The sequence below is a fragment of the Hipposideros armiger genome, unplaced genomic scaffold (genome assembly GCF_001890085.2).
Source record: "Hipposideros armiger isolate ML-2016 unplaced genomic scaffold, ASM189008v1 scaffold_79, whole genome shotgun sequence".
Classification (NCBI taxonomy): Eukaryota; Metazoa; Chordata; class Mammalia; order Chiroptera; family Hipposideridae; genus Hipposideros; species Hipposideros armiger.
In genome coordinates, this window is record NW_017731429.1 from 3,600,028 (window position 1) to 3,627,508 (window position 27,481).

Consider the following 27,481-nt stretch of genomic DNA (forward strand, 5'->3'; position numbering starts at 1 on the left):
CATCTGTTTGCTACTCACACAGGGAGTTGCCAATGTCAGATGTATGTGACACATGTGTGCGTGTTCACACAATTCACACTTCCTGTATGTTCATGCATTTTTAGTGACTTTCATAGATGTACGTACTAATTGTGGCTTCAGGATCTTTTTGTCACTAGGAAGGAGCAGTGAGCTTTCCACATAACCTAGATTGCACTTCAAGAGTCACAGCATCCACATCCTAGAGCTGGGAAATAATTATTATTTCATAACAGCTGAATAGTCAAGTAATAGTGACTGGTTAAAGAAATATGGTTATAAAGTGGATTTTGGAAAAGTAGTCATAGTCATAGTTTTATTTGTAACTAGAGAGTTTTGGGGTTTTCTTAGAAATGTTCTGCAAAGCTTACAAAGAGGTGTTACATTCCTCTATACCCTCATCTATCCTTTATAGATACATTTAGTCAGTTATTCATGTTTACTGAGATTCTTCTGAGTACTCAAGCGCTGTGAAGAATTCTAGGAAAGTAAAAAATCCTTGTTATTTTCTAAACATAAAGCCAGATTGGAAAGACCAAATTTATACATATGAAATGGAAAATAGCAACATAAACATACAAAAGTGATGAAGGTATTATATAGGAAATGGGCTTGTCTATAAAATGTATTCCCAGACCACATTAGTACAATCTATAAGGAGAAAAACAAAAGTAAGATGGGTTGAAAACCCCAAATCAAATCAATGCATATATATCGATGATACTATACTATTATAGATAATAAGGTAAAATACAAACACTGGGTGTGTACTTAGAAAGTTTTCAGTCTAGGCAAGGGGATGAGGCACAATCACTTTCAAGGAGAGATGTCATCAAAACTAGAAAAACAACAATAATATCAACAAAAGCCATTAAGGCATCACCAGATGCTCTCAGCATCTAATATGCATGACCCTGAGGCATCTTTCACCTTCACGGTAGCCTTTACTTTGCCTGGGTCTTGCGTGGTGCTGTAGCTAGAAATCTCCAATCACTGCCGGACGCTGGTGATGGTGCCACCTACATTCTGGGATCATGGAGCAGCTTAAGAAGGAAAAAAATGTATTTTGAGGTTAGAAAGGCCTGTGTTAAATCTCTGCTCTCATTTTCCCTGGGCCTCAGTTTTCTCAGCTATAACAGGTATAGTGATACTAATGCCTCATCACTATGGTTTTGTGGAGATTAAATAAGAATGTACATGCATATCCTTATATGTGGTCAATTAATATGTATATAATAAATGGTAATTCATATGATTAAGATTGATTCTGAAATTTAAGTTTACAAAGCACATTCAAATACATCATCGGGCTTATTCTTCAACATTTTCAAAAGGTGGTTGTTTCTATTCTCATTCTACAGAGAAGGAAAATGAGGCAAAAAGGATTAAGGGATTTGCCCCCAGCTTACACCACCAAAAAGTTACTGAGCCCCACATCATATCAGGAAGTTGCTAAAACAAACTGAGCCCAGGTCTCTTCTGATTCCAAACCTCATGTTCTTCCTACACCAAATGCTTCTTCAAAAGCACTGTTTTTTTGTGGGGTCCAGTGAAAACTATTTTTATCCAAAGCCCCTATTTACCCAACAAGGTACTTGTTATTAGGAGTTAACAAATAAGCCAGGGATATCTAGTTGACCCACTATGTAAATATGTAGATCAGACTCACATTCTCAATGCCCAGGGTTTTTAGTTAAAACATGGAATTTTGTTTTGTAAAATCTGCTGGATTGCCGTTTGTTTTATCATTTGATTAGGGTTCCATAGATACAAATTGACATTTAAAAAGCTGTTAACTCTGCTAACTCCAGAGGGCACATCTAATGAAATATCCCAAAAGTTGAGTACTTGCCAAAACCACGCTGTGTCATATAAAACAGCTCTCGATTAATCATGATAAGAGTATTTCTTCTATCTAAATGAAATCTGCAGTTTGGGAAGGAGATTAAAGATCCTTCAGGGATTGAAGGGAAAGTTGCTGTGAAAATTCTAGAAACTAGAAAATAAAGATTGGTCTACTCAATATTCATGAAGTCAGATTAGTTGATGCAAATAGAGATTGCAATCTCGTATGTTCTAATGAGCTGGTTTGTAGCTCTCCTATATCAGTTTTATACAGATTCTTACTCAATTTCAAGGTAAATCACTGCAGTTTGTACACATTTTTTTAAAGAAATTTTAGCATATCCAGTATGGTTTTCTGCCATCTTTGATTAATTTTTAATGTTCTCTTTAAAGATTTCCAAGGTATATGATCAGAGCCGTATAAATAACAAAGAAAATATATGATGACAGTATGCATAGTAGGTAAACAGACATATCGCTAAGTGAACCCTTCTGTTTTGCATTGAATACAACATACTCTCAAAATGCAGTTTAAAGAAAAGGATTCTAAATATTGGTTTAGGTTTAATTTTGCTTCCTGGAGAGGGAAATCAAATTTCTTTAGCACAGATGTTTTAAAAAGAAATGTTACAAACTTTAACTTTTACCCAATTTATTAGAAATCCTTGCCTTAAACACAAATTCTCATCTCCTACACTATTGAATAAAATTTAAGAGAAAATGAGTGTACGTTTTATTGCTAACTCCATTTTATTATGTGGTGAATGCAGTAACCAAATATTTGGAGGGTGTGGGGGCCTTGAGCTATTTTATTTATTCTCTCACCACCTGACACAGTACCTGACAGGTCCTCAAGAAACACTGTCAAGCTCTTTGTTAAATAAGTTAATGGATTCTCAGAATACACTACTTGTCATTTAAAATTTTTTTCTATTTCTCTTTTTTAGGCCAGCCCTGCTCCTATCATCGTCAACACAGATACTTTGGACACAATTCCTTATGTGAGTAACATTTTACTTAAGACTTCCATTAAAAAGTACGACTTAATCAACTAAATTTAAAATTTAATACATATTCAGTTTTACCCAATACAAGTAATTTTATAAAATGATGTGTAGAATGAGGTTTATGAGTTTGCTTTTGATATTTGCTAACTTTCAGCTTAGTCATGCAAATGTTTTCCTCTTTCATTCATTGTTTTGTAAAACACAAGTGCCTGTCATTAGAAAAAAGCAGTCAAATGTGTACAGATAACGTTAGTTTCCTAGGTGATTCACTGAAAAGACATTGCATTTCTTATAGGAGAGATGAACAAACTTCTTTGGATCTCTCAGTAAAGGAACAGTCAATTTAATTTTTATTACAGAGCATAGTATGTAAGTAAATGATCAATAAATATTTGATGGATTTTGCTGGGCTCCTAACAAGAATGGAAACAAAAGTTATGTGAGGGTAAAGGCTGTCTATATAAAATGAAATGTATGGTTTTATAAAAGCATGGCACATGAGATATCAGGATCAGTCAGATCAACAAAGCCTGGGAATCTGTACCTGAAATGTACCCACTCTGATGACCAAAGCTCTTGACATTAGAGTCTGGCTGGGCAGGAGGAATTGGAGACCAGCAATAGGCCATGATATGGGCGAGTGACTGACATTATGGAGGTGCAGGACAGCTTTGTGAGTGGCCCTTAGCTGGTGTGTAGAGAGTAATCATTCAGGAAGACAACAGTCCCAGATCCATGTGGACAGAGTTTGAAGCAAGGAGAAGAGCTGTAAGGATAATGATATAAGAAAAACAGATTCCTGGGCTTTGGTTAATTGAGTAAAGCATGTGACGTGTTTATAAGAGTACCTGGCACAAAGTACGGGCTTGGTTAAGTACCAGTTATTGTCATGCTTAGAACTCAACCTCAAATGCCTGCAAGGACCAAGCACACATATCCAGGTCCAGAACCAAATGGAGCAGGAAATGTGGGGACCAATGGGGAATAGAGAGCACATGGCCTTCCAAAAGGGGCAGCTGCCACTCAGCACCAGTGGGTTGGCACCAAGGGGAAATGCGGGCCAAATGTTATCAGACCATCCAATTTCTCAATGGGGGCTGGGACTTTGAAGATTTATGTAAAATCATGCAATTTTTAAGTACAGGCAACTGATTTTTTCAAAAGTTCAAACACTGTGTGTACCAAACAAAGTGGGTCTAGCCCAAAGGCTGCCCTTCGGGAGGTGTCTGCCTCAAAGGAACTGGAGACTTGAGCAAGTTCTGTGAGCTGGGACTCAGCCGCAGGGGAACCGAGTGCTAGAACTAGAGTAGAAAGGTTGGGACTTGATTACAGGAACAAGTGACTAAAACTGGGACGCGGGGCCAGGACAAGAATAACGGCACATTTGATTTAATGCTGAGTCACCTGAACTACTGAACTAGAGCTTCTTAAATCTTTCTGTACAAGAGTTGTTTGGGGTCAGACCGGAAATGGGGTGAACCTTACTGGTAGGAATCCATTGGCCCAGCTGTGGAAAACAAAGGACTCTGTTAGAAGGAAGCAAACCAAGGTGTTAAGGACACACAGTGTCCAGTACTGATCTCTCACTCTTTCTACCTTCTTGTACTTCTTAAACATTTATATTGGGATTAGTGTATACCTGACACTGTTTTAAGTACTAACAAATATTAACTCATTTAATCCTCATAACAACCTTTGAGATAGGTACTGTGAATTTATCCATTTTACAGATGAGGGCACTGAGTCATAAAGGGGCTAAGTAGCTTTCTCAAGATTTCACAGTAAGAGGCAGAGCCGATAATGAACCTAGATAGCCTGGCTGTAGAGTCTGAGATCTTACGTAATGCCTGTTGTTGTGCTGCCTTTCCCCTTCCCACCCTTGTTCTCTGCCCCTCAGCTGGGAACTGAAGTCTGCTTTAAACTTACTCCCCTGCTACACGTAGCTTTGGGTGGAAGGCAACTTGTCATAGAGACTTCAGTATCCTAGAGCAGTGATCCATGTCTGTGTTAAGGAGTTCAATGTCTTTGCTATAACAAATCTCTTTACTGTCCGTTGCCAAAGCAAAAGAGGAGTACTTTGAACAAGTAGACATGGAACACAGAAACTTAGTTTGCTAGGTAGGACTGCTTTCTTGTGGTAGGTCTATATTATTTCAAAGCCTTCTGTTAAGGTTTTCATGGCTTAACTGCCAGATGCCCTCATGTGCAAATAATTTATCAGTAACATCTAAGAATTTTGTACAGACATGCTCAATGTGATATCCAAACTAATTAGCTAGTAAGATTAGCTACATATAACAAGCTAATCAAATTGCTCCCATTCCCCTAAATATCAACTTTGTATCTGACTGAGTTTTTCAAAGGGCTTTCTCCTCCCTATCTTCAACTGTTTTTGTACTTCATGCAACCCTTTTTGAACCTTCTTAAGAGTTAGAAGCTTTAGAGATTTTTGATTAGCAGCTTGGTATAGTAAAGATGTCCCAATACTCACGGCAGTGTGTTCTTGGGCAATTCACTTAGTCTTTCTGGACCTAAATTAATCTCTAAGACAGGAATTACATAATACCTACTTTAGAGGTGTTTGTAAGAATCACATGAGATCATGTGTGTGAAATCATGCTTTGGTAACTCTTGGATGATAGGGGTTTATTTATTTATCATTTTGTTTGATAAACACTTATGAAGTAACACATACTAGACCCCAAGAGAATGGTAACTATGAATGTCTTCCCTCACATAGATGAAACATTATCTACTGAAAATGGCAGATTTAGTACACAGCCATTAATGTAGATATGTTTTGGGTCTTAGCATCGGCCCCAGCCCTCTCCTTTTCCCCTGATTCACTGGGTAACCTTGAAAAAAAAAAATCACTGTTCCTTTTGCAGTCTATTTTCTCATTCCCCAGTGTTCTATACTTTGTTTTTCTCTTTTATTTCACATGTTCTAGTTATTTGCATAATTTCAGCTCTATTTAATGAAAAAATGATTTTAGAGCTCCCCAGAGCATATCAGTCATGTTGCATAAGAACATTTCCTTCTTTAAAAATATTACCTAAATGACAAATTTTAACTTATAACATTAAAGTCCTCCTCAAAAATAATTTCATTACAAGTGAATGTATTAATTTTGCCAATTAGCAAATTTGATTTTAGCAATATATGGTCCTTGTGGAAATGATTCCTTGGCATACATGCACGTGGCAGTTGAATAACTAGAGGAAGTCTGTAATTAAAGGAAATTTGTCTAAAAAAGGTACAACCAATATTTAAAGAGATTTCTGCTCTTTTTTTTTTTTGAAAGGTAAGTTAAGGGATCTTAGAGCTTTTAAAGGTCTGCCATTAACAAAGGGGTCTGGTTCTTACAAGTAAATGCTTCAAATAAACCCATTTTTATATGATGTCTTGATGCTTTAGGGTTGGGTAGGACTTTACCTTTGGTTCAGTCCTGCCTCTCATACAAAGCAGGAATCCCCTATAGGAAGGCCTTTTCATGATGGGGCCCAGTCGGTGGGACAGTACTACCCGAAAAAGTATTATTTTCATTATGATGGCTGAAGCACAAGTGGACAAGCCCAGGACACAAGTGCTCGAGGAAAAGCAAGGAGAGAAAAAGGAAATTCCCTTTGAAACACTCTGTAGTTTCCATTTTTCACTCAACCTCTGTATTCTTCCCCGGTATATGTTGACTATTGTCTTATGTAAGGTACTGAAAATACTCTGTTCTTAGAGACTTTAGAGTGCATACAGCCTGCCTGTGATCTGTAAGTTCAGCTTCCTGAAGGCTGACTGAGTGAAAAGGTGGCATGTTACCCTCTCGGTCCTCTGCGACCAACTGGCACAGAAGCCTCCTTTCCTGGCATATTTCCCTTCAGCAGACTGAAGTTCTAAGTCCCATTCTCTCTGCTTTAGAAAAATAAAATTAATCAGAGAGATTCTAGAATGTCTTTTCTCTCCATTCTCCTCTAGCTTTCATTTCATGGTGGTTATATTTTTATTTATTTCCTGGAAATATACCGTGGAACATGGGGAAAACTCAAGAATCATGAGATTTAAATCTTGTGAAGTAAATTGGGGTTCAAGGAATGCAAATCTCTTATTTTCAAATACAGATATTATAGCTCAACTAGTAAAACTTGGTAGAACTTGGGTTTCCACTTACTGCCATTCCATGTAACAGTCTACTTTTAGTGTGTAACCAACAACCACAAAGTCAGTGGCATATAACAGGGGTTGGCAAACTGCGGCTCGCGAGCCACATGCAGCTCTACGTTCCGTCTCAAAAGTTTGCCGACCCCTGGAAGAGCCAATCCTGCCCCTCACAACAATTTAAAAATTATTCGAGAGCTATAAATATATTTTTACATAATCACCAAGATGTGAATAATATCCTTTAAAATTTTTATAAATGAAACTATGATAGTTTTACTTCCATGTTCAATTTTACTTCAGAGCCTGCAGCTCAAGAGCCGCAGTTTGCTGACCCCTGGAGGCTCTTCTGTCTCAAAAGTTTGCTGACTCCTGGCATATAACAGTAAACATTTACTTCTTGCAACAGTGTTTGCTGGTTGTCTGGGCCAGCTGCTTCAGGCTGTAGATTACCAGGTTAGCTGAGACATCTCTACTTCACATATTTCATTATGGGGCTCAGAGGGTGGGACAGCACTACTTACTTAGACTATTACTTTCATTATGGTGGCCTAAGGACAGGAGGAAGAAAAGCTTATGACATAAGCGCAGGTAAAGCCTCTGTTCACATCACATCCATTAATACCTCACAGGCCAAAGCAAGTCATATTGCCAAGTTCAAAGTGGAGGAAGGAGTGAATATTTGCTGAACAAGAAACTAATTTACCATAGCCCAGCCTTAAATAAAAGGGTGAAGAATCTCTATATGTCCCTTTTTAGGAAGAAACAGGTACAGCAGTAGGAATTTTAGATTTTTAAAACATTAATAGATCAACTATAATAAAGTTCCAAAGGAGTTTGGATCAACTGATATCGGGAGTGCGTATCTACATTATTAAGGATGTTTAAGGGAAAATAATGAGAAATAAAAGAAACATCTAGCAAGTACTGGCAGTACAATGACTTTACTTTCCAGTGAGACACTGTTGTCTGAAACGCTGTTTCCAGAAGTAGAAATAATAGTGGAGAGAAGGGAATTTGTTCTACAAATTCCAGGACTGTGGCTTGGAAAACCTCCTAAGGAAGTAAGGGAAAGAGAGAAAGAGAGGAGAGGAGAGAAACGAAGGAAGAGTTTGGTTACGTAAAGTAAGAGAGGATCCTTAGTAGTATCCACACAGTGTATTTGCCAAGAATATCATTTATGTAAAAGTTATTTGAAAACAATCATAACAGCCTTATAATGTTATCAGAGAGATGTTTGTAGAGAACTTTAAATGTAAAAGGTCATTGGATGCAGACATACCTATGATTCTAGGGCAGAGAACAAGAGAGTGATCGAAAGGGAATCAAATGGCCCAAAGAAGGGCTGAAAATGTGTGTGAAGGCTGCTGAGAAGAGAGGGGCCTGAGAGAATATACAGGATGACATGGGTTCAGGGACATAGAGAAGCAATTGAATTAGCACTGAGGATCATTCTGAAGCCAAAGAATGGGCTTGAGACTAAGAGGTGTTGTTAAGCAGGATTTAAATGGTGTTTCTGATTGATTCCAGCAGCAGAAAGCAGACGGTAAGAGCTCTCTGAGGAGGCAGCTGCTATGTTACAGAAGTAGGATGACCAAGCACTTGGCCATAGAGGTGGACAGTTAGGCATTCATTTCTTTGAGTCACTTTGCGCAATAACAGGCCTTGTGATTTAGACTACTGTTTACTTTTAATTGGATAGTTTTCCAGAATTACTCATGAAGGGAGAGGAACCAGAAATATGTTTGTTTCTTTGAACCATCCTGGGAGTGATTAATAATGGCAAGATATTTTGGAAGGATTTGCTGAATTTAGCACATTTATTCTTCAGCAAACAAGTTTGTTTCTTTTTGTGGTTTTTCCCATGAACACTGTGAAACAATATTGTGATGTTTTTATCTGTTGGGAATGTAGTATGATCCAGAAATGGAAAGTGCTTACCTGCCAGAAAACAGCTTAATTTTGGCTTATGTATGCCCATGAGGCAATAGGAATTTAACAATAAAGGCAAAGCTATCAATATTTGTTCCAGAAGTCAAACCCAGCCAATTGAAATCCATTCCTCAATTGCCACAATCAGCAGGTTCTCTATGCTTCCATGTGTTACTTTGCTGTAAAAGGCAAGAGATGGAACATAATAATGCTTCTCAAATATTAACGTGTATAAGAATTACGTGGAGATCTTCAAATGCAGATTCTGATTCAGCAGGTCTGGGATGGGGGCCAGTCTGTATTTCTCATAAGCTCCAGAGGAGGCAGGTGCTCAGTCGTATACCACACTCTGAGTAACAGTAGAGTCTAGTGAGAAAGACTAGGCTTTGGATTCAGGAGCATCTGGGTTCTAAGTGTACCTCTGCCAGTTAGCAGATGCGTGAGTTCTGGTTAGGTCAAATGATCTACACCTCTGTTTTATTACTTGGAAAATGGGAATAACAGTATTTGACTTATTGGGGTTGTTATAAGTACTCTTCCTGGTATGTAGAAGCTGCTTAATAAATGTTCATCATAAGATTGGGGGAGGGGTGTGCCTTTAATAAAATAGAACATTCTTTTGACTTAATCTTGAACTGTTGAGCCAAGAATGCAGAAGCCATAGCTGCTTCAGAGGTAGGGCCAATAAGTTATGTAGGTCCATGGGGATCCCTACATCCAGATCTTTGCTTCTGGAAGTGTGGCCCATTGACGAGCAGTAGTATCATTACCTGAGAGCTTGTGAGCATAGAATCTGTGGTCCTACTCAAGACCTGCTAAACCAGAAATTGTTTTTAATAAGAACCCCAGTGATTTGTAGACATATTAAAGTTTGAGAAACATTGATCAAAATGACAGAAAAATTGGTTTTTGGTTTAGACCCTGCTGTCTTTGTTCTTTTACCACACCTTTTAGCTTGCCCTTGGGGCAGCTGCCTTTTTCTCTTTCACCTTAAACAGGTGCATATCTGTAGGAAAAAGGATCCACTAAATTCACCAAACTAACTCAATGACCAACCTCTGTGTTGTGCTAGCTTTTAAACTTGTGCTCTCCAAGATAGCCACAAGCCTCAGTGGTCATTTAAATTTAGTTAAAATAATGTAAAATTAAAATTCAGTTTCACTGTTGTACTAGCAACATTGTAAGTGCTCAGTATCTACCGTGGCTAGTGGATACTATATTCAACAGTGCAGATATAGAATATGTTCATCATTCCAGAAAGTTCTATTGGACAGAACTGTTCTGGATAATAAATAATATGAAATAGAAAGGGGAGGAGAGCTGATGTTTATCAAGAAACCACATATATGTATACACACACACACACAGTGCCAAAAACATGTATACACATTTTAAGAAAGAAAAAAACTTTATTAAAATTGTAATAATATATACTGATAACAAAAGACAAATGCAAGTCATGTGTATACATTTTTTGACACCCCTGGTGTATATATAAATATATTTATATATACACCAGGGGTGTCAAAAAATCAATCATCAAAATTATCTTCCTAATTTCTGTGAGTTGGTTTCATTTCTTCCTTTTTGAGTTGAGCATTTTCAAATCTTCTAAATAGTCATCACTCTCCTCAGGAATTATGGAATATGCTCATGCGAAAGACATGCCTCTGTCCTCATGGCCCTTAAAAGCTTATTAACTTTTAAGACTCTCATGTATGACATACATGGAGGCAAATGCAAGCAATTACCAAAAGCTTTCTTAAGAGTTCCATGATTCTTCCATAATTTTCTTTTTGTGAAATCATAAAACTCCTATTTAGACTGAAATGAATCTTTAAAAAAATAAATAATTAGACGACCTTGCCTACTTATCCATTCACAAACCTACTTTAGCCTTTTTTCCCCATGGTGCCCTTATCAGAGGGCAGTTAGCTGGATACTCTACTCATAACTCCTCATACCTTGGGAGACCGTACATAGGTTTGTTATATTAAACCTAAGGTTGGAGGCAATGGGAAACTATAACAGTTGTCCAAGTGGAGAATGTGATTGACAGGTGAGAGTCACCACAGAGGCCCTTCCTTCTGGTAACGGTTCCTCTGAAGGCACCTGCCTTAAATGTACCTGGGCAAAGAAGCCACTCTCACTCCAAGGACCTCAGCCTGGCAGAGCAGGTTTAAAAACATGGGAAAATAACCCTGAAAAAGAAAATTGTATAGCGTCTCTACAACATTATTATGCAGGATGCTGTCTGTGAAGTGATAGCTCAGATTCCATCAGGAAGATTGTTAGAATTGCAGAACTTCTAGCTCTCTCCCAGATCTACGGCATCAGAATCTCTGAGGGTGGGACCAAGGAATCTATGTTTTCACAAGCACCCAAGGTGATTCTTATGTATTCTAAAGTTTGAGAGATGCTAGTGGGGACCTGAAGAAGCTTCTGGATGCTGGACATGAGGTGGAAGTGAAGAGTAGCATAGGAAATGCTGCATACAGGAAGGCCAAAAAATATATATAGGGATTCACTAAAGTACAATGGTAATACATTTAGTATTAAACTGAGCCAACATTTAATCCTGGTGTTATTGTTGTTGTTGTCATTTAAATCATGTGGGATACTTTTTAAAACATTGACTTTCATAGTCTAGTAAAGCCTATTGGATAATGCATAGTGGTAGCACATGCTGTTAAAACACCCCTGGCCTAGCTCTGTCTGGCTCACTCCTGTTCATCCTAAAGGGTTCAGCTTGAATTAATGCTTCCTCTGGGAAGCTGAGGTTAGCGATACTGACTGCTCCTGCTGTGTGCTCCCACGTCAGGCTCTTCTTCGCTTCACAGAAGTTACAGCACTGCAATATAACTGTTTCTTTAATGGCTGTTATTTCTTCTTAGTGTGTGAACTCCATAAACACAGGGAAAAATTTTTCCATCTTTGCCGCCATTGTACTTTTATAATCTGGCACATTTTCTTCTGGAATGAATGAAATCATATGTGAAGAAATTACTTTAAGGCAATATGCTGTAAGGAAACATCCCATGTGAGGCAGGCAGAGAAAGGTAGATTGTTAGCTAACTCTTAAAGAAAAAGGAAGACGTTTGCAGGCAGAGTAGGGGAAAGGTATTCCAGGAAGATGGAACTCTATGTGCAAAGGTCAGAGGCCTGGAAACCCATATGTTCTGATTTCTGTGTGGCTAAAACATAGAATGGTATCATAACTTTAGGTTGGAAAGACAGAGTTGAGTCTGATTCTGAAGGCCTTGTTTGATTGATACAGAATTTAGACTTTATCCTGAAGACATAGCCAGTAGTATCTTCTCATATAGTTGAGAATGTATAGACATTTTTTTTACCCCTATACCTATAGGACTCTTTCTGTGCCTGCTATATAGTAGGTACCCTAAAATATAGGCTGAATAAATAAAGCCAAGAAATAATAGCAACCTTTTAATAGCAATGGACTCTAAGCTTTTCCTGAGCTTTTTGTATACTTTATCTTCTTGCCTTTATTCACTCTGTTCTATTAGCCCAGAATGCCTTTTCCTCCATACCCATCTTTTAAGATCCCATTAATAATAACAACCACCTCCATCAGGAAGCCATCATCAATCCTTCTAGGCTAAATTAACGTCTCCTTCCTCCTTGATTCTGTAGTGCAATGTTTAACTCATAGGAGGTTTAGTGGAAAGAAGGTGGACTTTAGGCTCTTTTGATTCTATCAGACACTAGCTGGGTAACTTTGGAAAATTAACTTCTCTGAACCTTTTCCCTTATCTGTAAGTACAGGGAGTAATAACTATCTTCCATTGTATATGAACTAGTATATATGTTTTGTTACATATAACAAAGACCAAAATAACAGTGCTTTTGCAAGACAGATATGCATTTCTCTTACATATAACAGTCCATAAGTGAGTTGTCCAGAAATGGAATGTCTTTTCTGCTCCACAAGGTCTTAAAGGGACCTAAGCACCTTATTTTCTTATTCTACCACCCTTGGATGTTGCCCTTGTGTGCATAGTCACCACGATGACATGCCAAGGCGTCGGTAGTAAGGACAGGGAGATTAACATGGCTCCTCCCTTTAAAACATACTTTCTATGTCCCAAGAATTAGAACTTAGGCACAAAGCCTAGCTTCAATGGAACACGTATGAGTAATCTTTATTCTGGACTACCCTGGGCCCAGATAATAATTGGAGATCCCATCACTATGGAAGGAAAGGATAATGAATATGGGGGATAACCACTGGTCTCTGCCACACAGCTTCCATAATAGTGTTCTTCAGTGTGGGAGATTTCTCCCAGAGGATGCTAAAAGTGATCCACAAAGTACTGGAAGCTTTCTCTGTATATTTTCTCACTTTTTCTAATTTAAACATTTGGATATATTTTATTTAAAAAAATTGTATTACAGTTGTACCAGTACTATATAATTACTCTACATATTAGCACATATGGGGGAACGCATGCTCACAAACCTTGTAGAGATAGAAACCCTTAGTAAAAAACTAGAGATCACTGGTTGGAAGCATTAGAGCTAATATTTATATATTGCTTGACTTATAATAAATGTTCAACAAATGACCATTGTTATCATGCAAAATTAATATTTACCATATTCTTTCTTGTTTAGTAATAGTTCTTATTATTCAATATTAGCCTAAAAAAAATAAACTGTGTTTAGCTTATGTTTAAATTCCAGGGAACATCTAGCTCAGGTCCATGCACATACCAGTAGTAGAATTTCAATAAAAGTTTAGTTTGTTACTGTTACCTTCAGTTACATTAGTCAAATTTAGTTGTTTTAATAAATTTAATTATTAATCAAGTAAAATGAGATTAATCAAGTAAAATGTTTATTCTGACCCACATGACCACATAGATTGATGTGCAAGGTGCTACACAAAAACAGTGTGTCCAATATATAGGCTTAATTTGCAAAGTTTAACCTGCTCACCCGTAACCACTCTTTTCAAAGTATGGTGCTTTTAAAGTGTTTTTTTCTTTCTCACATGTAGTTTTGAAAGAAAATGTAAGCAGCCATGTATGATAAAGGAGATTATGGTTAGTTGGGTAAAATCAAATAGAAAAAAAAGAAAAAGGAAGAGTGATAGTTGAGTAAAAAGGAAAATGGATAAAAAGAATGAGAGCAGAGTAATAAAGAGAAATGACTTAAAACCTTTCTATTATCTTCCCTCAATTTTAAGAGTAGAATAATTGGAATGAAGCTAACAACTCTACTTTTAACTTAAAAAAAGAAAAAGCAGAAATAGTAAAACACCGTTTTCCTAAGGACTCTGGAATTTTATGTGATGCTTAGAGTAGTTTATAATCTCTTCTCTCCCTTGTTAAATTTTGTTTGGGTTTTAAATTGGATTTTCTAGACTGATATTTTTCAGGAATTGATTCTTAGCTACTTATTCTCTGATAAGTTGGATAGACACCTTGTTTCTTTTGTAAACATTCCAATATAAATCCTTCCATCAGTGGCCACACATAATTATTAGAACTCATTCAAAGCCTCTTTCCATTACTATTCATCCTCTTTTATTCATCACCCCCAGTATACAGGTTCTTAAAAAATAATAATAATAAACTGTCTTTCTCTAAGTGGCAATCACCTTTATTTTTGAGAAGTCTGTGATACTGGCAGTGGAGATTACTTTGGCTTTGTTGCCTGGCAGTCATACATTCATATCTTTCTTGGTCCACCTACTAATCCTATAATACTGGACAAATTACTAACAATTTTGTGCCTCAGTTTTTTTTTCCTATAAAATGGGATAAAATCACCTACCCATGGATTCATTCATTAAATGAAGTAATAAAAAATGAAGCACTTAATATTGAATCTGGTACAGAACCGTCACTTACCTTTGCTCTCCAATGTTTTTGTAGAAGAAATCCATTTTAAAAAATAATTAACATTTTGAGGGGAAAAAAAAGCAAACCTTGAGGGTTTGGTTTACAAAAGAGCCAAGTGATTCAGTCCCCTATGTGTATAAAAACAGGATCTAAGAAAAAGACGCATTGTCCCATGTGGTTTCATGTTGGGAGCCCTCCTCTACCCTGTGGCTTTCAATGGTTGACTTCCCCTAGTGTCTTTTCTCAATGCATCATATCTCAGACCTAAATTATTTTCCCTCTGTTTGTCACTTAGAAGTTCCTGGTTTGTGTGACCATTTGAATAACAGGATGAACTTTCATGAGCTTTTCCCCTGGTGAAAAAGCTTAGTTGCTGCTTCACAATTGGCAATAATACCCTTGTGTTTTGATTATCTTGATTTCCACAAAGTACTACAAATGATGTTTTGCCCAGAGGTGTTTTGTTTTGGAAACTCAGGGGCATAAGACTCAAAGAATAACAATCTAATGGAGTGTCACTTGAAGGAAAAATAGTTATGAAACAACAAAGCAAGATAGGTCAAACAACTTGCTAAGAGGACCACGTAAACCATAGCCCATCATAATCAGGATTTCTTTAAAGACAGTCTCGGGGAATTTGTGTTGGTTTGTTGTTTTTAAACATATTGCTAATGCTTTCCCTGATCCCCTGAAGCAGTGGTTCTCAGCCTTAGCTGCATATTTTATCTCTTTGTGTGATTCTAGAAATACTGATGAGTGGACACCAGGAACAGAAATGGGCCTGACTATAGTCTGGGCGTAGACTTTGGGAAGTTGAAAACCTCCCCAGGTGATTCTTTTGTGCAGCCAAGGTTGAGAACAACTGACTTAGAGCTATAAAATGGAGAGTTTGATCTATTTGAATCAGAATTATAAAATTAGATGCCAGCACTTACATTGCTTATTATTTTGAGGGAAAAAAGGCAATAAGCACACAGTGTAGGTTGTGTTGTAAATCATCAAGAATGTTAAAACATCTAGTCTTTCTAATCCATTGTGATTCTGAAAAGGCCTTCCGATAAAAATGGTTGGTTTAGTGGACTCATTAAAGGTAATAAATTGAACTTGCCTCTCCCCCCTCCCCGCCCCCTATTAATTTGGTAACAGACACAACCACAGCTAACAAAGCTGTCTATGCAGGGCATATGCCCCCAGGTTCAGACATGATCAAGTTAATAAAATGCCCCTCCATGGCTTGTTCTGCTGCCACACGTCACCCTGTATGAGTTGTAATTGGGTTAATTAAAAAGGGAGGCATGGGCTGTGCTTCAGCAGTTTGACCTAAGGGCCCCAGCAAGACTGAGAAAGGAGACTGCAGGCCAGACGACTGCTGAAAGCTGGCCTGAGTTGACCTTTATGTATGTCATTGTAGTACCTGGGGCTCAATGTATTTAGAAACAGTCAACTATGAGTATCTAGGCTCTGCTCAAGTCCTCCAGAAGCTTTTCCTAAAACCCACCTCACTGAGTTTCCCCTTCTCTGACTGCCTGTTGCTCTTCCTTTAAGGAGTACACTGGTCAAAAGTTTTTTAATTCAAGTTTATTTGATGGCAACTTGATTTCATAAATGTCTGCTTCCCTGGCAAAATTATCTGGTCCCTTTAAAATGGAGCATTATGTTGGCATGCCCAAGAGTATGAACTTGGTGTCTGACAGACGTGGATCTTGAATTTGAATATCAACACTGCCTCTTCATTAGCTATGTGAACTTGAGGGAGTTACTTAATCTCTCAGGGCCTTAGTTTCTTATTCAGTAAAATGGGGAAAACTGAAAATATATCATATGGCTGGTAAGAAAACGATCTGAACAATTCCATACATGGTTTAATAAATGGTAAGAATAAAAATAGCTAATAACTATTGAACTATATGGTAGGCACTATTAAAAATCCCTTACATATGTTAATTTATGCATTCCCCACAATAATCCTGAGAAGTATGTTATTATCTCTACAGGTGAGGAATCGTATTCAAAAGAGAGATTCTTAACTTGTCCAAGGTGACACAGCATGTGCCAAGGGGCATGCAGTAAGAACAGCGTTATGCTACCTGCCTCTCAGTAGTTGCAATAAAATTTAATTTGCTGAGTTACTCACTTAAGAGATGGAGGATGTCTCAAAAACAGCTAAGGTCAAATGCAGTGTTGTTATACACCTCATTAATAAAAAGTTAAAGAGCTACAAATAGAGGGAAAATGTTCCAAAATGTGGTAAACAGAACATTTGCAGGTATTCAAAACATAATGTTGTGTAAGTTAAAACTCAAGCTGGAAAGAGATCTTAGAAGTGGTTTTTATGATCTCATTGTGTGTAATAAATAATTAGTAGGAATTGAGAATGAATGGTTTGGGATATAATGGGTGAAGATCCCAAACAATATGCTTTTATGTATGTTATTTTATTTAATTCTCAAAATATTCATGAAGGAATATTTTATAGCTAAGGGAACTGAAAAAATGCTTTGAGGCCATAAAGCTCATGAAACTTATGTCATTAGTAAATAGCAGAATGGATTCAAACACAGGTCTTTTGACTCCTCCCAACAGACTGTCACATGGGGAACGTCTTTGCAGGAAAGCCTGGAGCTAAGCTTCCTTTCCTTCCATCAGATAAGGGTGCTTTCCTATATTATGGCTTTGGTCCCTTCAATTTAATCATTTTTATTTGCAATCTCTGAGTTCCACACTGCTGATAGGTACTGGAATTCATTCATGTAACAAAAGTTTTTTGAGTGCCTACTGTATGTCAGGCACACTTTAGATCAGTTATTGGGACCAAAACAAAATGTCCACTCTCATGGAGCTTACATTCTAGTCAAAGTACACAATAACCAAAAAGAAAGCTATAAAGTAAAACGTGCTCAGGAGAAAATAAAGCAAAGTGATTTGACAGTGGGAGTGGGGAGGGCAGTGCCTTTTTTAGAAAGAGGATTTTGACAACACTTCTTGGAAGAAGTACTATTTAGCTTGTAACCTGAGTACAAAAAACAGCCAGACATGCAAAAAAAAAAAAATCCTACTGTTTTTCTTTTTTATTTTCTCTCCTAACTATTGCACAAAGCCTGACTTTCACTTATATGGTTTGTTTGTATCCCTTCCTCCCTCATTCCTTGTCTCAGTGAATGACATCACCATTACCTTGTGTCCAAGCCATATTCCATTTCTCAGAGTCATCCTGACTTCTCTTTCACATCCCTGCATTTATGTGGTTACTAATTCTTACATAGCATGTTTGCTCAGTATCTCTTGTCTGTGCTCCATCTCCTTTATCACCAACGCCCTTAGTCCAGGCCTCTGTAGTCTTCAGGACTCCTGCAGTTGCCCCTGAACTTATCTGTCTCTTTCTCGCTTTTTCTTCCTATAGACCACGTAGCTCTCTGAGTTATTCTAAAAACCAGTGTGGTCCTGTCACTTAACTACCTAAAAACCTTGAATAGCCCTGAATTGCCTCATAAAATCTATTCATAAATTCCTTAGTGTGATATTTAAGGCTTTTTACTGGTGCCTGTCATTCCCTCCCCATGCTCCCCATCCTATCGCTTTCCCACAATACACCCTGTGTTCCCACTATTCAGAAGTCCTCCTAGCTTTCTGAGAACACTGTATTCTTGGTGATTTCCATGCACTGGATGATCCTGCTTTGATGCCTTGTCTCCTAATAACCTTCTTCTTTTCCTTCAGTAACTATTTCAAAGGTCACATTCTTCTTAAAGCATGTCCATATTTTTGTGCTTCTAACACAGAATTAGGAGAAGTGGCATAAACATTCCAAAATAAGAGACAAAATCAGAGGTGAAAAGTAACTTTTCTCTCACATAAATGAAGTTGAAAGGCTAGACAACCTATGGTTGACAGTGCGCTACTGTTGTAGAGACCTAGAGTCGTTCTGTGTTAATTCTAGTTATATTCTAGAACAAGGGTCCTTATTTCTCGATCACGTCACGGTTCAAAGGCTGCTAGAGCGCCAACCATTACATTACATTTCAGGCAGCAGGAACAGACATTAAGAAGCGTGTGCTCCCCACTTTTAAGGACACTTCCAGAAATTACAAGAATCAACTCATTCATTGACCAGAAATGGTCATTTTGTGGCTACACCAAGCTGTGAGAGGCTAGAGTATTTCACTTATTAGCCAGGTGGTAATTTTTAAGAAGAGAATAGATATTCAGAGGCAGTTAATAGTCTCTGCTTCAGTCACTTTCTGTATAGTATTGCTACTACTCTTTATGGAGAGGTTTATTTTTTTAGCTTTTATCTTTCACTTTCTCATCCTTCCACCATAACTCACACCTACAATAGGATAGAAGACACATATGTTGTCTTCTATGACCTGGACCTTGCCTTTGTCTCTACTGTTAATTTCTAGGACTATTCATCCTCCTCAGTACCCATTCTATCTAAAGTTGCCCATTTGTCCTTATTCTCCTTTTGTGAAATTATGTCATCTTTTCCTTTAATTAGAATGCCCTATCCTACTCCTGTCTCTAGTCTATGAATATCCTTTTTATCAATTGCCTACCCTTTTGGGATTAATTTTTATTCAATTATTGCTCATATATGTGTCCCCAACTAGACCATGAACTTCTTTAATATACAGACTGTGGATTATTTATTTCTAAATCTCTAGCACCTAGAACATAACCAGAAAAAAAGAAAGCACAGACACTCAATGCATTATTGAATAAATGAATGAAAATTACAACTGAGGTATATAGTTGGCCATTTATTTTATATTTTGCAAACATTTATTTATTAATGGTATATCAAATATCAAGTAGCAAGCTGGATGCTGGGATATAGCAGTGAATAAGATAAACATTGTCTCTCTGTCATGGATTTTAAATTCATGATGAGGGAAACAGACAATAAACAAATAGAACAATTCTAGTTGTGAAAGAGATTAGTATAAAGGGGAAAGAAAAAACTAGCAGGATACATTTCAGTTATTTATAAGCATATTTAGTTCTTATTTGTGCTGCACTCTTCATGAAAAAAGTAGATGAAGACATTTGTTGTTATATCATGACAGGTCCATGCCTCTGAGTATGGCTACCACCCAGAGAATTGTTAATTAGCTTCTTTTTTAAGTTCAGTGACTTGAAAAATTATAACATGCCAAGCTTCAGGTATGGAGATTAATGTGATTGTTGACATTAATTGCTTAAAATAAATTATTGTGGTGAATTAAGCTCAATTAAAATTGTGGGTTGTCTGTCTCTGTTGACTGGTTAAGTGTTTATAATGAGAAACCCTTATTTATTCTTTTAAAATTTTTATATTTATTGAATGCCTGTTCAGTACTGGTTGCTGCTTTAAATGCTTTACATACATACATTAATTCATTTAGTCCTCACATCAACCATTTTAGTTAGTTACTGATCTTATTCTCATTTTACAATGAGGGAAAATAAATAAATAAACTAATACAAAGAGAAGTGGCCGAGGTCATGTAGCTGGTGAGAGAAGGGGCCAGCACCCAAACCCAAGGAGTATCTCAGCTCTATATCCTCACTGCTCAAAAGGGAGTCCTCAGATGAGCAGCATCGGCAACACTGGGCAGCTTGTTGAAAACTGACTCCCAGACCCACCTACTGAATCTGAATTTTAACAAGATCCCCAGATGATTAAATGCATATCAAAATTGGAGAAGCACTGCTCTAAACCATACTCTGTAGTGCGTTGGAATAGCTTAATTTGGGAGTATTCTCATATGCCAAATATTGACTTAGTTCCCTTTGTCTCTGGGCCAGACACCTGTGTTTTCCTGTAACCTCAGCAAAATAACAGGTGAAGTGCTCCAGGCTACCTAAGTGAATATTCTCCCTCAGAGAATATGTACTTCCCATGTTTTTTTTTTCTTTTTTCTTTTTTTGTTTAGTTTTTAATCACCATTAACATATAATATTATATAAGCTTCGAGTGTATAACATAGTGACTAGACATTTATGTACCATATGAAGTAATCATCCCAATAATAACCATCTGTCACCGAACATAGTTATTACAATATATTGACTATATTCCCTATGCTGTTTTTTACATCCGCATGATGTATTTATAACTGGCAGTTTGTATTTCTTAATCTCCTTCAGCTTTTTGCCCATCCTCCCAGCCCCCTCCATTTCTTTCTATATTATAATGCTATATCCACTATGAGACTCTTACTGTTTGTTGAGATTTAATTAAAATTTCAGTCAAAAATATTGACCTCCATTTCCCCAAGCCACCTGGGTCATGTGGATTCAGAGAAATGAGGTGTCATCTCATCATTTAAAGTAGTTATACTATGATATTGGGAAAATTTGGAAGCAGGTTAGATGGCAAAGCAAAAAGAACATTTTAAATCCTCCATTGATTTTCTTTCCCTGTGTTTGCTCCTTTTTATTACAGGGATACCCGCCAGCGTCATTTTCTTCTTTCTCTGGTTTATAACTTTTCCATTAAAAAGTAATTTGAAAGACAGTATGGCCAGAGTGTTTTATCTGTACCTTTTGTAGAGCACTTTATCATTTTGTCTCATAGTTATTTGAGTGCATACCAGGATATAATTACAATCCTCAGCATCTATAGAGTATATGTGATAAACCAGGAATGGTGCCAAGCATTTGTTTTCCTGAGATAATTCACTTGATTCTCGTTACTTTGTGATAGAGATGTGATTGCGATCCTCATTTAACACATGAGGAAACTGAGGCCCCAAAAGTTTAAAAATATATACAAAGCTCACAGCTTGTAAATGTTGAAACTAGAGTCGAACCTGGGCCATCTGACTCTGAAGATGACCTGCTTTACCAGCCATGGCTCCATTTAAAAGCAGTGGGTATAGAAGTAGACTTAAATAGTAGTAGGCTTTATTTATTTATTTATTTTGGATCCTGGGAAACAGTTGTTTCCTTCCTTGTGTTTTTGAATTATAATTTTGGTCTCACAAAATTGTATTTTTAAATCATAAGTGTTTGAAATGTCATACTGTTCCAACAACACTCTTTTTCTTTCACCCCTTTACACAATGTGTAAGCATTGAATTAGAATCGCTTGGACATCAATTTTGAAGCTCACTTGCCCAAAACTCTAAGAACTACTTGGAATTGTTTTCACCTGAATTGTCTGGCATGTGCCACATAGGAATAAACAGTTCATAGTTAAAAGTAAAACTCTGATTAAAACCTGTTTCCCTATAAGTAATAACTAACAATTGTGCAGTTGCCAAGGAGCACCAATTGCGTAAGTGCCAGTGAGGTCCAAAATGAATGTGTCAGGGGCTACCATGCCTAAAATATCCAGTCCCTGAATCACTTTGAATTATAATAAGTCTATGACCAATGCAATTAAGACAAGTATGACTTGATGTGACTAAAAAAGGAATAGGAAAATTCTGGAAAATAGGCACACTCCATAGAAGCTAGAGGAGGGGTCACGGGGTGATGGTTAGCTAAAAAGGGGCATTTGAGGAATAAGAGAGCCTGTAATGTCAGTGAGGTACCGGAAGGTGGTCAAATACTTAGAGAAAAGCAATCAAGAAATAAATTGTCATCCTGGTTTTATTTTATTTATTTTTTTTAAAGATTTTTCATCCTGGTTTTAATTAAAATGTACACAAGATTTTACAATCTTCTTATATAGCACCACAGATCCAAACCTTTGAGTCCAGATTTTGTGGTGTGAGAAGGTTTAATTAACTCATTCGACATACATTTTTTAAAGCACCAACTCTACCTGGCACAGAGCTAGCTGTTGGTAATACAGGAGGTGGCTTCTGCCCTAAGAAGTTTATAGTTTAATAGGAGAAGATGAAACTTGTTGTGATCCAATAACTAAAGTTGTTTTAGGTGCTGTGACAGAAGCAGATAAATGGCTCAGTGGGGGCAGAAACAGGAGAGTGCTCCATTCTCTTTGCATTGTCCATGACCTTCATGGCCCTTGATTTATCTCCTCCAATGCCGGACTCCCTTTATGTCCGTATCACACTGGATGTCTCTCTCCCTAGGCCTCATTCCCTCGTGTCAAGTAGAATTTATTTATTTTTTTAGTCATCCCATGATCTTTCTCAACCTGCATTCTTTTGTACTTATTCTTCTCTATGCTTGGAATGTCTTTTTTTTTTTTAATCTCCATGTGACAAAATTAGGTTCATCTTTAGAGCAGACACCCTTGAAAAGCCAGCTCCTCTGCGAAGCCTTCCCCCAACCCATTTAAGTGCACCTTCCTCCATGTTCCAATAAATTTTAAATCTGACTGTTGTAGCACACATAATATTATATTTGGTAATGTGTCCGTAAATCCCTGAGGCAAAGACTCTTTTTATCTTTTCCCCAAGATTTATCAGACTGCCTGATATGAATTGGGTTTGCAGTTGGTGTGTTTGTTTGTTTTCAATACATAAAAGGATAAAATAGATTGATTTAAGTCTTTATTGAATCTGTCTCCTCTTTTGGTCCATGATATTAATAGTCAGTTTACACATATTGTGATATATGTGCTGTTGGAAGTAGTATTTCTAATTGACCCTCCATGGGGTTTAAAATTCTATTTGCCTAGGACGTTTGTGTTTGATCTACCTTCACATTGTTAGACATTTATATGACATTTCCATTCCTGAATTAGAATGAAGGGTCTCAGACTAGTCCTGTATACGTGACTAAACCTTACTAAACTATTATGCCAGGTTTCAGGGAGGTACCTGTTGAAGCTAGCTGAGTGTGTGTCAACACTCATGCTAGCAGGCAGCTCTGATTAGCTGAATTAGGGAACCTGTAATCTATTGCTTCAAACAAATCGAAACCAATAAATAAAAACTAAATAAATACCATCCTTAATAACTTAATAGTACAAAACTATTTCTGTTAGGGGCTTTAAAAAAGGTCAGTTCCTAGTTAGAAGATTGGTTAGAAGTCTATCAAAATTTTAAGTAAAAAATTGAGCAATAAACAGACTACCCAAAGATAATATTTAAGCTTACATATTTATGTTTTGGAGCACTTTCTCTATGCAGAGATTGTGAGTAATGTTATGGGAAACATAAAGATGAAAATTAGACAGACGTCACCCACCAAGGAACAATTATTGTAGGTTCGTGAACTTTCCCCTGTACACTTAGTGGAAAGTTTGTGAACGTAATTGTCCTACCTTCATACACTAGGGGAAAGAGCATGGTGGGGAGGAATGTGGACTTTGATGCCCCATCACTGTACTACATCACAGGGGCACAGAACTGATGGCAAAAGAGCCAGCCAAAGGAGACAGCTGCTCTTGACTCATATTTTAGTGGAATGGTCAATACTAGAATATCCTGCATAAAAGCAGACAGGTCAATTGGGACAATTATAAATCCTGACAGAAGATCTTCCTGGTGTTGGGAAAAGTTGTCCTGTCTAGATCCCCAGAGCAGGTTGAAAGTTGGAGAAGCTGAGATCCATTTCTCTGAGCCTAACTTTTGTTCTGAGTTNTTTGCATTGAAATGTATCTTCTTCAAATTGATATGTTTATACCTATCCAGACTTAATCACATTTATAATATACGATAACTCTTTTCAATAGATTACCTAAATGACTGAAAAGATAGTCACACTTAAGATAGAACTGACATGATTTTCTCTAACAGTTGAGCTGGAAAAAGTCCAGACAGTTGGCAATCTGCTCAGCAAGGGGAATGAGGAAGAGGCCTATAAACTGAATGTACTAGTTATGGTTTGCTCATGAAATTAAAACTAGCTGAGCTTTAATGTCCAATCTGAGATTTCATAGGCAAATACTTTTAAAAAGCTGGACTGAGAATGCAACGTGGGTAAATCTAATTTTCCAACCTTGCTGTTCCATCTTGACTTCCCAGGGCATAGAAGTATTGATCTACAGTCTCCAGTGAACTGAGGTTGGGCTTTTGGAGGATTTGTTTATTAAAAACTAATATATGACAAGACCACGATTTTGGCTCTGAATTGAGAGTTCAACTTCCATGTTCATATTTGTAATGTTTCACCTTCTTTCCACCAGTTGTACAAAATTTGTACATTTTAAATTGCTATTTTATTTTGTTAGGGACAAGAAAAACTAAGTGGGATAATAGTCCATTGGATTGTTTTCCCTTTGTGGTTATGACCGATGTAGCCAAACTCATTAAAAACAAATGAAGGAACAGTTGTTGTAAAGTATAAAGCTATATTCTTTCTGGTACAGTCCTTCTTTAAAACTAGTGGAGTAATAACCAAGCAGTTTCTCAAAGATGAATGTGCACAAGAAATCACCTGAGGATCCTGTTAAAATGCACAGTCTGATTCAGGCAGTCTGGAATACTTCTGGAAATTTTGTATTTGTATTAAGTTCTCTGAGGATGCTGATTCTCCTGATCCATACTTTGAAAATACTTTGAGTAGCTTACCTCTAAAGCATTCATTCATTCAATCAGTCATTTATTCAATAAACATTTATTAGCCCCTCAATATGAGCTAGGGTTGGTTTTTTTTTTGTATTTGTTTGTTTGTTTGTTTATTTATTTTTTAAGATGGCAGCTCAGCTCAAGTCGTTGTCTTCAATCTAGTTGCGTAGAGTGCAGCTCATTGGCCTATGTGGAAATCGAACCAGCAACCTTGTTGTTCAGAGCATGCGTTCTAACCAACTGAGCCACCCGGCCGCCCCTGAGTGAGGTTTCTTAGATTCAAAGATAGGGCATTTCCTTGATCTTCAGGAGCTCCAGTTCTGGCAAGGTCAGGCTCATACACAGATAACTAGAAAGGTGAGAAAGTAGTGTAATTGAGATGACTACAAAGACTATAGAAGGTCAGATGAGGGTGATTAATTCTTCTAGTGTGGCAAGTGGGTGGGCGGTGGGGATGTGAGACTTCTTCTGACCTAAGACTCAAGGACTAGGTGTTCTTTCATTTTGAGGATTTATATTTGCTGGAACAAGGCCTAGGGGACTGGTAAACTGTGTGAGCTGTTCCTCCTACGAGTAAAGAATAATAACCACAGCTCACAACCTGACAGCAACCTGCATATGGGAACTATCCACCTCTCCCCACACACCCCCAAAAATCGAAAGCAAGTATAGTGGTTGAATTCAATCACATCATTAACCACATAGTTTCAAACCAGTTTAAGGAAGTTCCAATGTTTATTTGACACTTTCTAAATAGATTTTAGGTAGAAAAATCCTTTCATCTGTTGCCACCACCTCTTTACAAAAATGCTTGCAGAGGTAGATTTACTTTTAAGTTAATGAAGCTTCCAAGTCATTCATTTGCACAGTCCTTTCTAAGACCCCAGGGAGAATCTAACAGTCTTGTTTTTTTTAATTGTGTGTTATTTTTCTTAAAAAAATGGGCTTCTAAAATTGTATAAGACTCAGGTTCCACAAAATCCAGATCCACTCCTGAAAGCATACCTTCTATTGTAAGAACTATTAGTGTAAGAAACTTTTAGTGTTTGCTTTGAACAATATGTTCTGGCATCACTATAATTGGTAAATGATATTTAATCAATTTTCATATACTTGAGCTCTGCAGGTAATAAACAACCCAAAGAAAGACACTCTTCAGGGATGATAAAAATTATCTCTTAACTCATGAATATTCCATGTGCTCATTTTCTACAGATGGATGACTTCATTTGAAAGTAATAGAAAAACACAGAACTGCCTGCATGAAATGAACAGTGCTTAGTGTAGATGGATCGTATGAAACCAGCTGTTTGGTGTAATTTAATGTGCAATGCACTGAGCCCCTCCAGCTTTTGCTTGAGGATTTATACACATCTATACTCATTCCTTTATATTAGAATGGAAGTATAGCATATATTCTAAGTTTGGAATTGCTGAAGCCATCTTCTCTATTTAATTTTGATAAATATGTCTTATCTCTGCAACAAATAAATATCTGAATTAACAAAAGAGATATTCTACAGAGTTAAATTTGTTTGTTCCTATAGCCTAAGTTTAAAACTGGATAAAATCTTTGTAGACATAGTCATAATATAATCCTAAAGAAAGTCTATCTTGTCTTCACTGAAAAAATTTTCTGTTATATATGTTTAGCATTGTTTTAACCTAAAGCTGTCAGGAAAATTGGGAAGATAGGCATGCTCTTATTAGGCATACCTGTAGACTTTTCTTTTATTCTTTTATTTTATATCTTTTAAAATTTTAAATTATTCAAAATTTTTGAAAGCTTTTTTTGCACATGATATTGGTCTCAGTCTGGGGAAAGAAAGGTGTGAGTTACAAGTAGAATAATATTAAATTCCCTAGACTGAAGTAGCTAATCATTTGCATCCATCTTTATGCTATGATGGAAAGGCCATAAGTGAGGAATACACAAACAAAGCCATAGGACTTAATTACAAACAGGAGATCCTGAAAAGGTTGTAGATACTTCTTTATAGTTTATTCTCCATTGAGAGTTAACAGGTGTCCTAGATTTCTATTAGTTCATTCTGTTTCTATAGTTCTTGTTTCATTTCATCTAATGGTATGGTTTAGCAACCCAATTTAAGAGTCAAGGAAGGGCCGGCTGAGTGGCGCATTGGTTAAGACCTGGCTTGGGATGCCAGAGGGCCCCGGTTCGGATCCCACATATGAGGGCCAGTGACACTGCCCTCCACAGCTACTTTTCTGTTCCCCTTCCCCCAATTCCCCA

At 37.2% G+C, this 27,481-nt stretch overlaps 1 protein-coding gene across 1 annotated transcript in view; it reads left to right on the forward strand.

Annotated features, from left to right (window-relative positions):
* Positions 1-27,481, forward strand: part of DLG2 (discs large MAGUK scaffold protein 2) — a 2,099,601-nt gene that overhangs the window by 1,342,438 nt on the left and 729,682 nt on the right. The window contains 1 exon segment of the mRNA XM_019643522.1: positions 2,811-2,868. Coding sequence (XP_019499067.1) covers positions 2,811-2,868 — 58 coding nt within the window.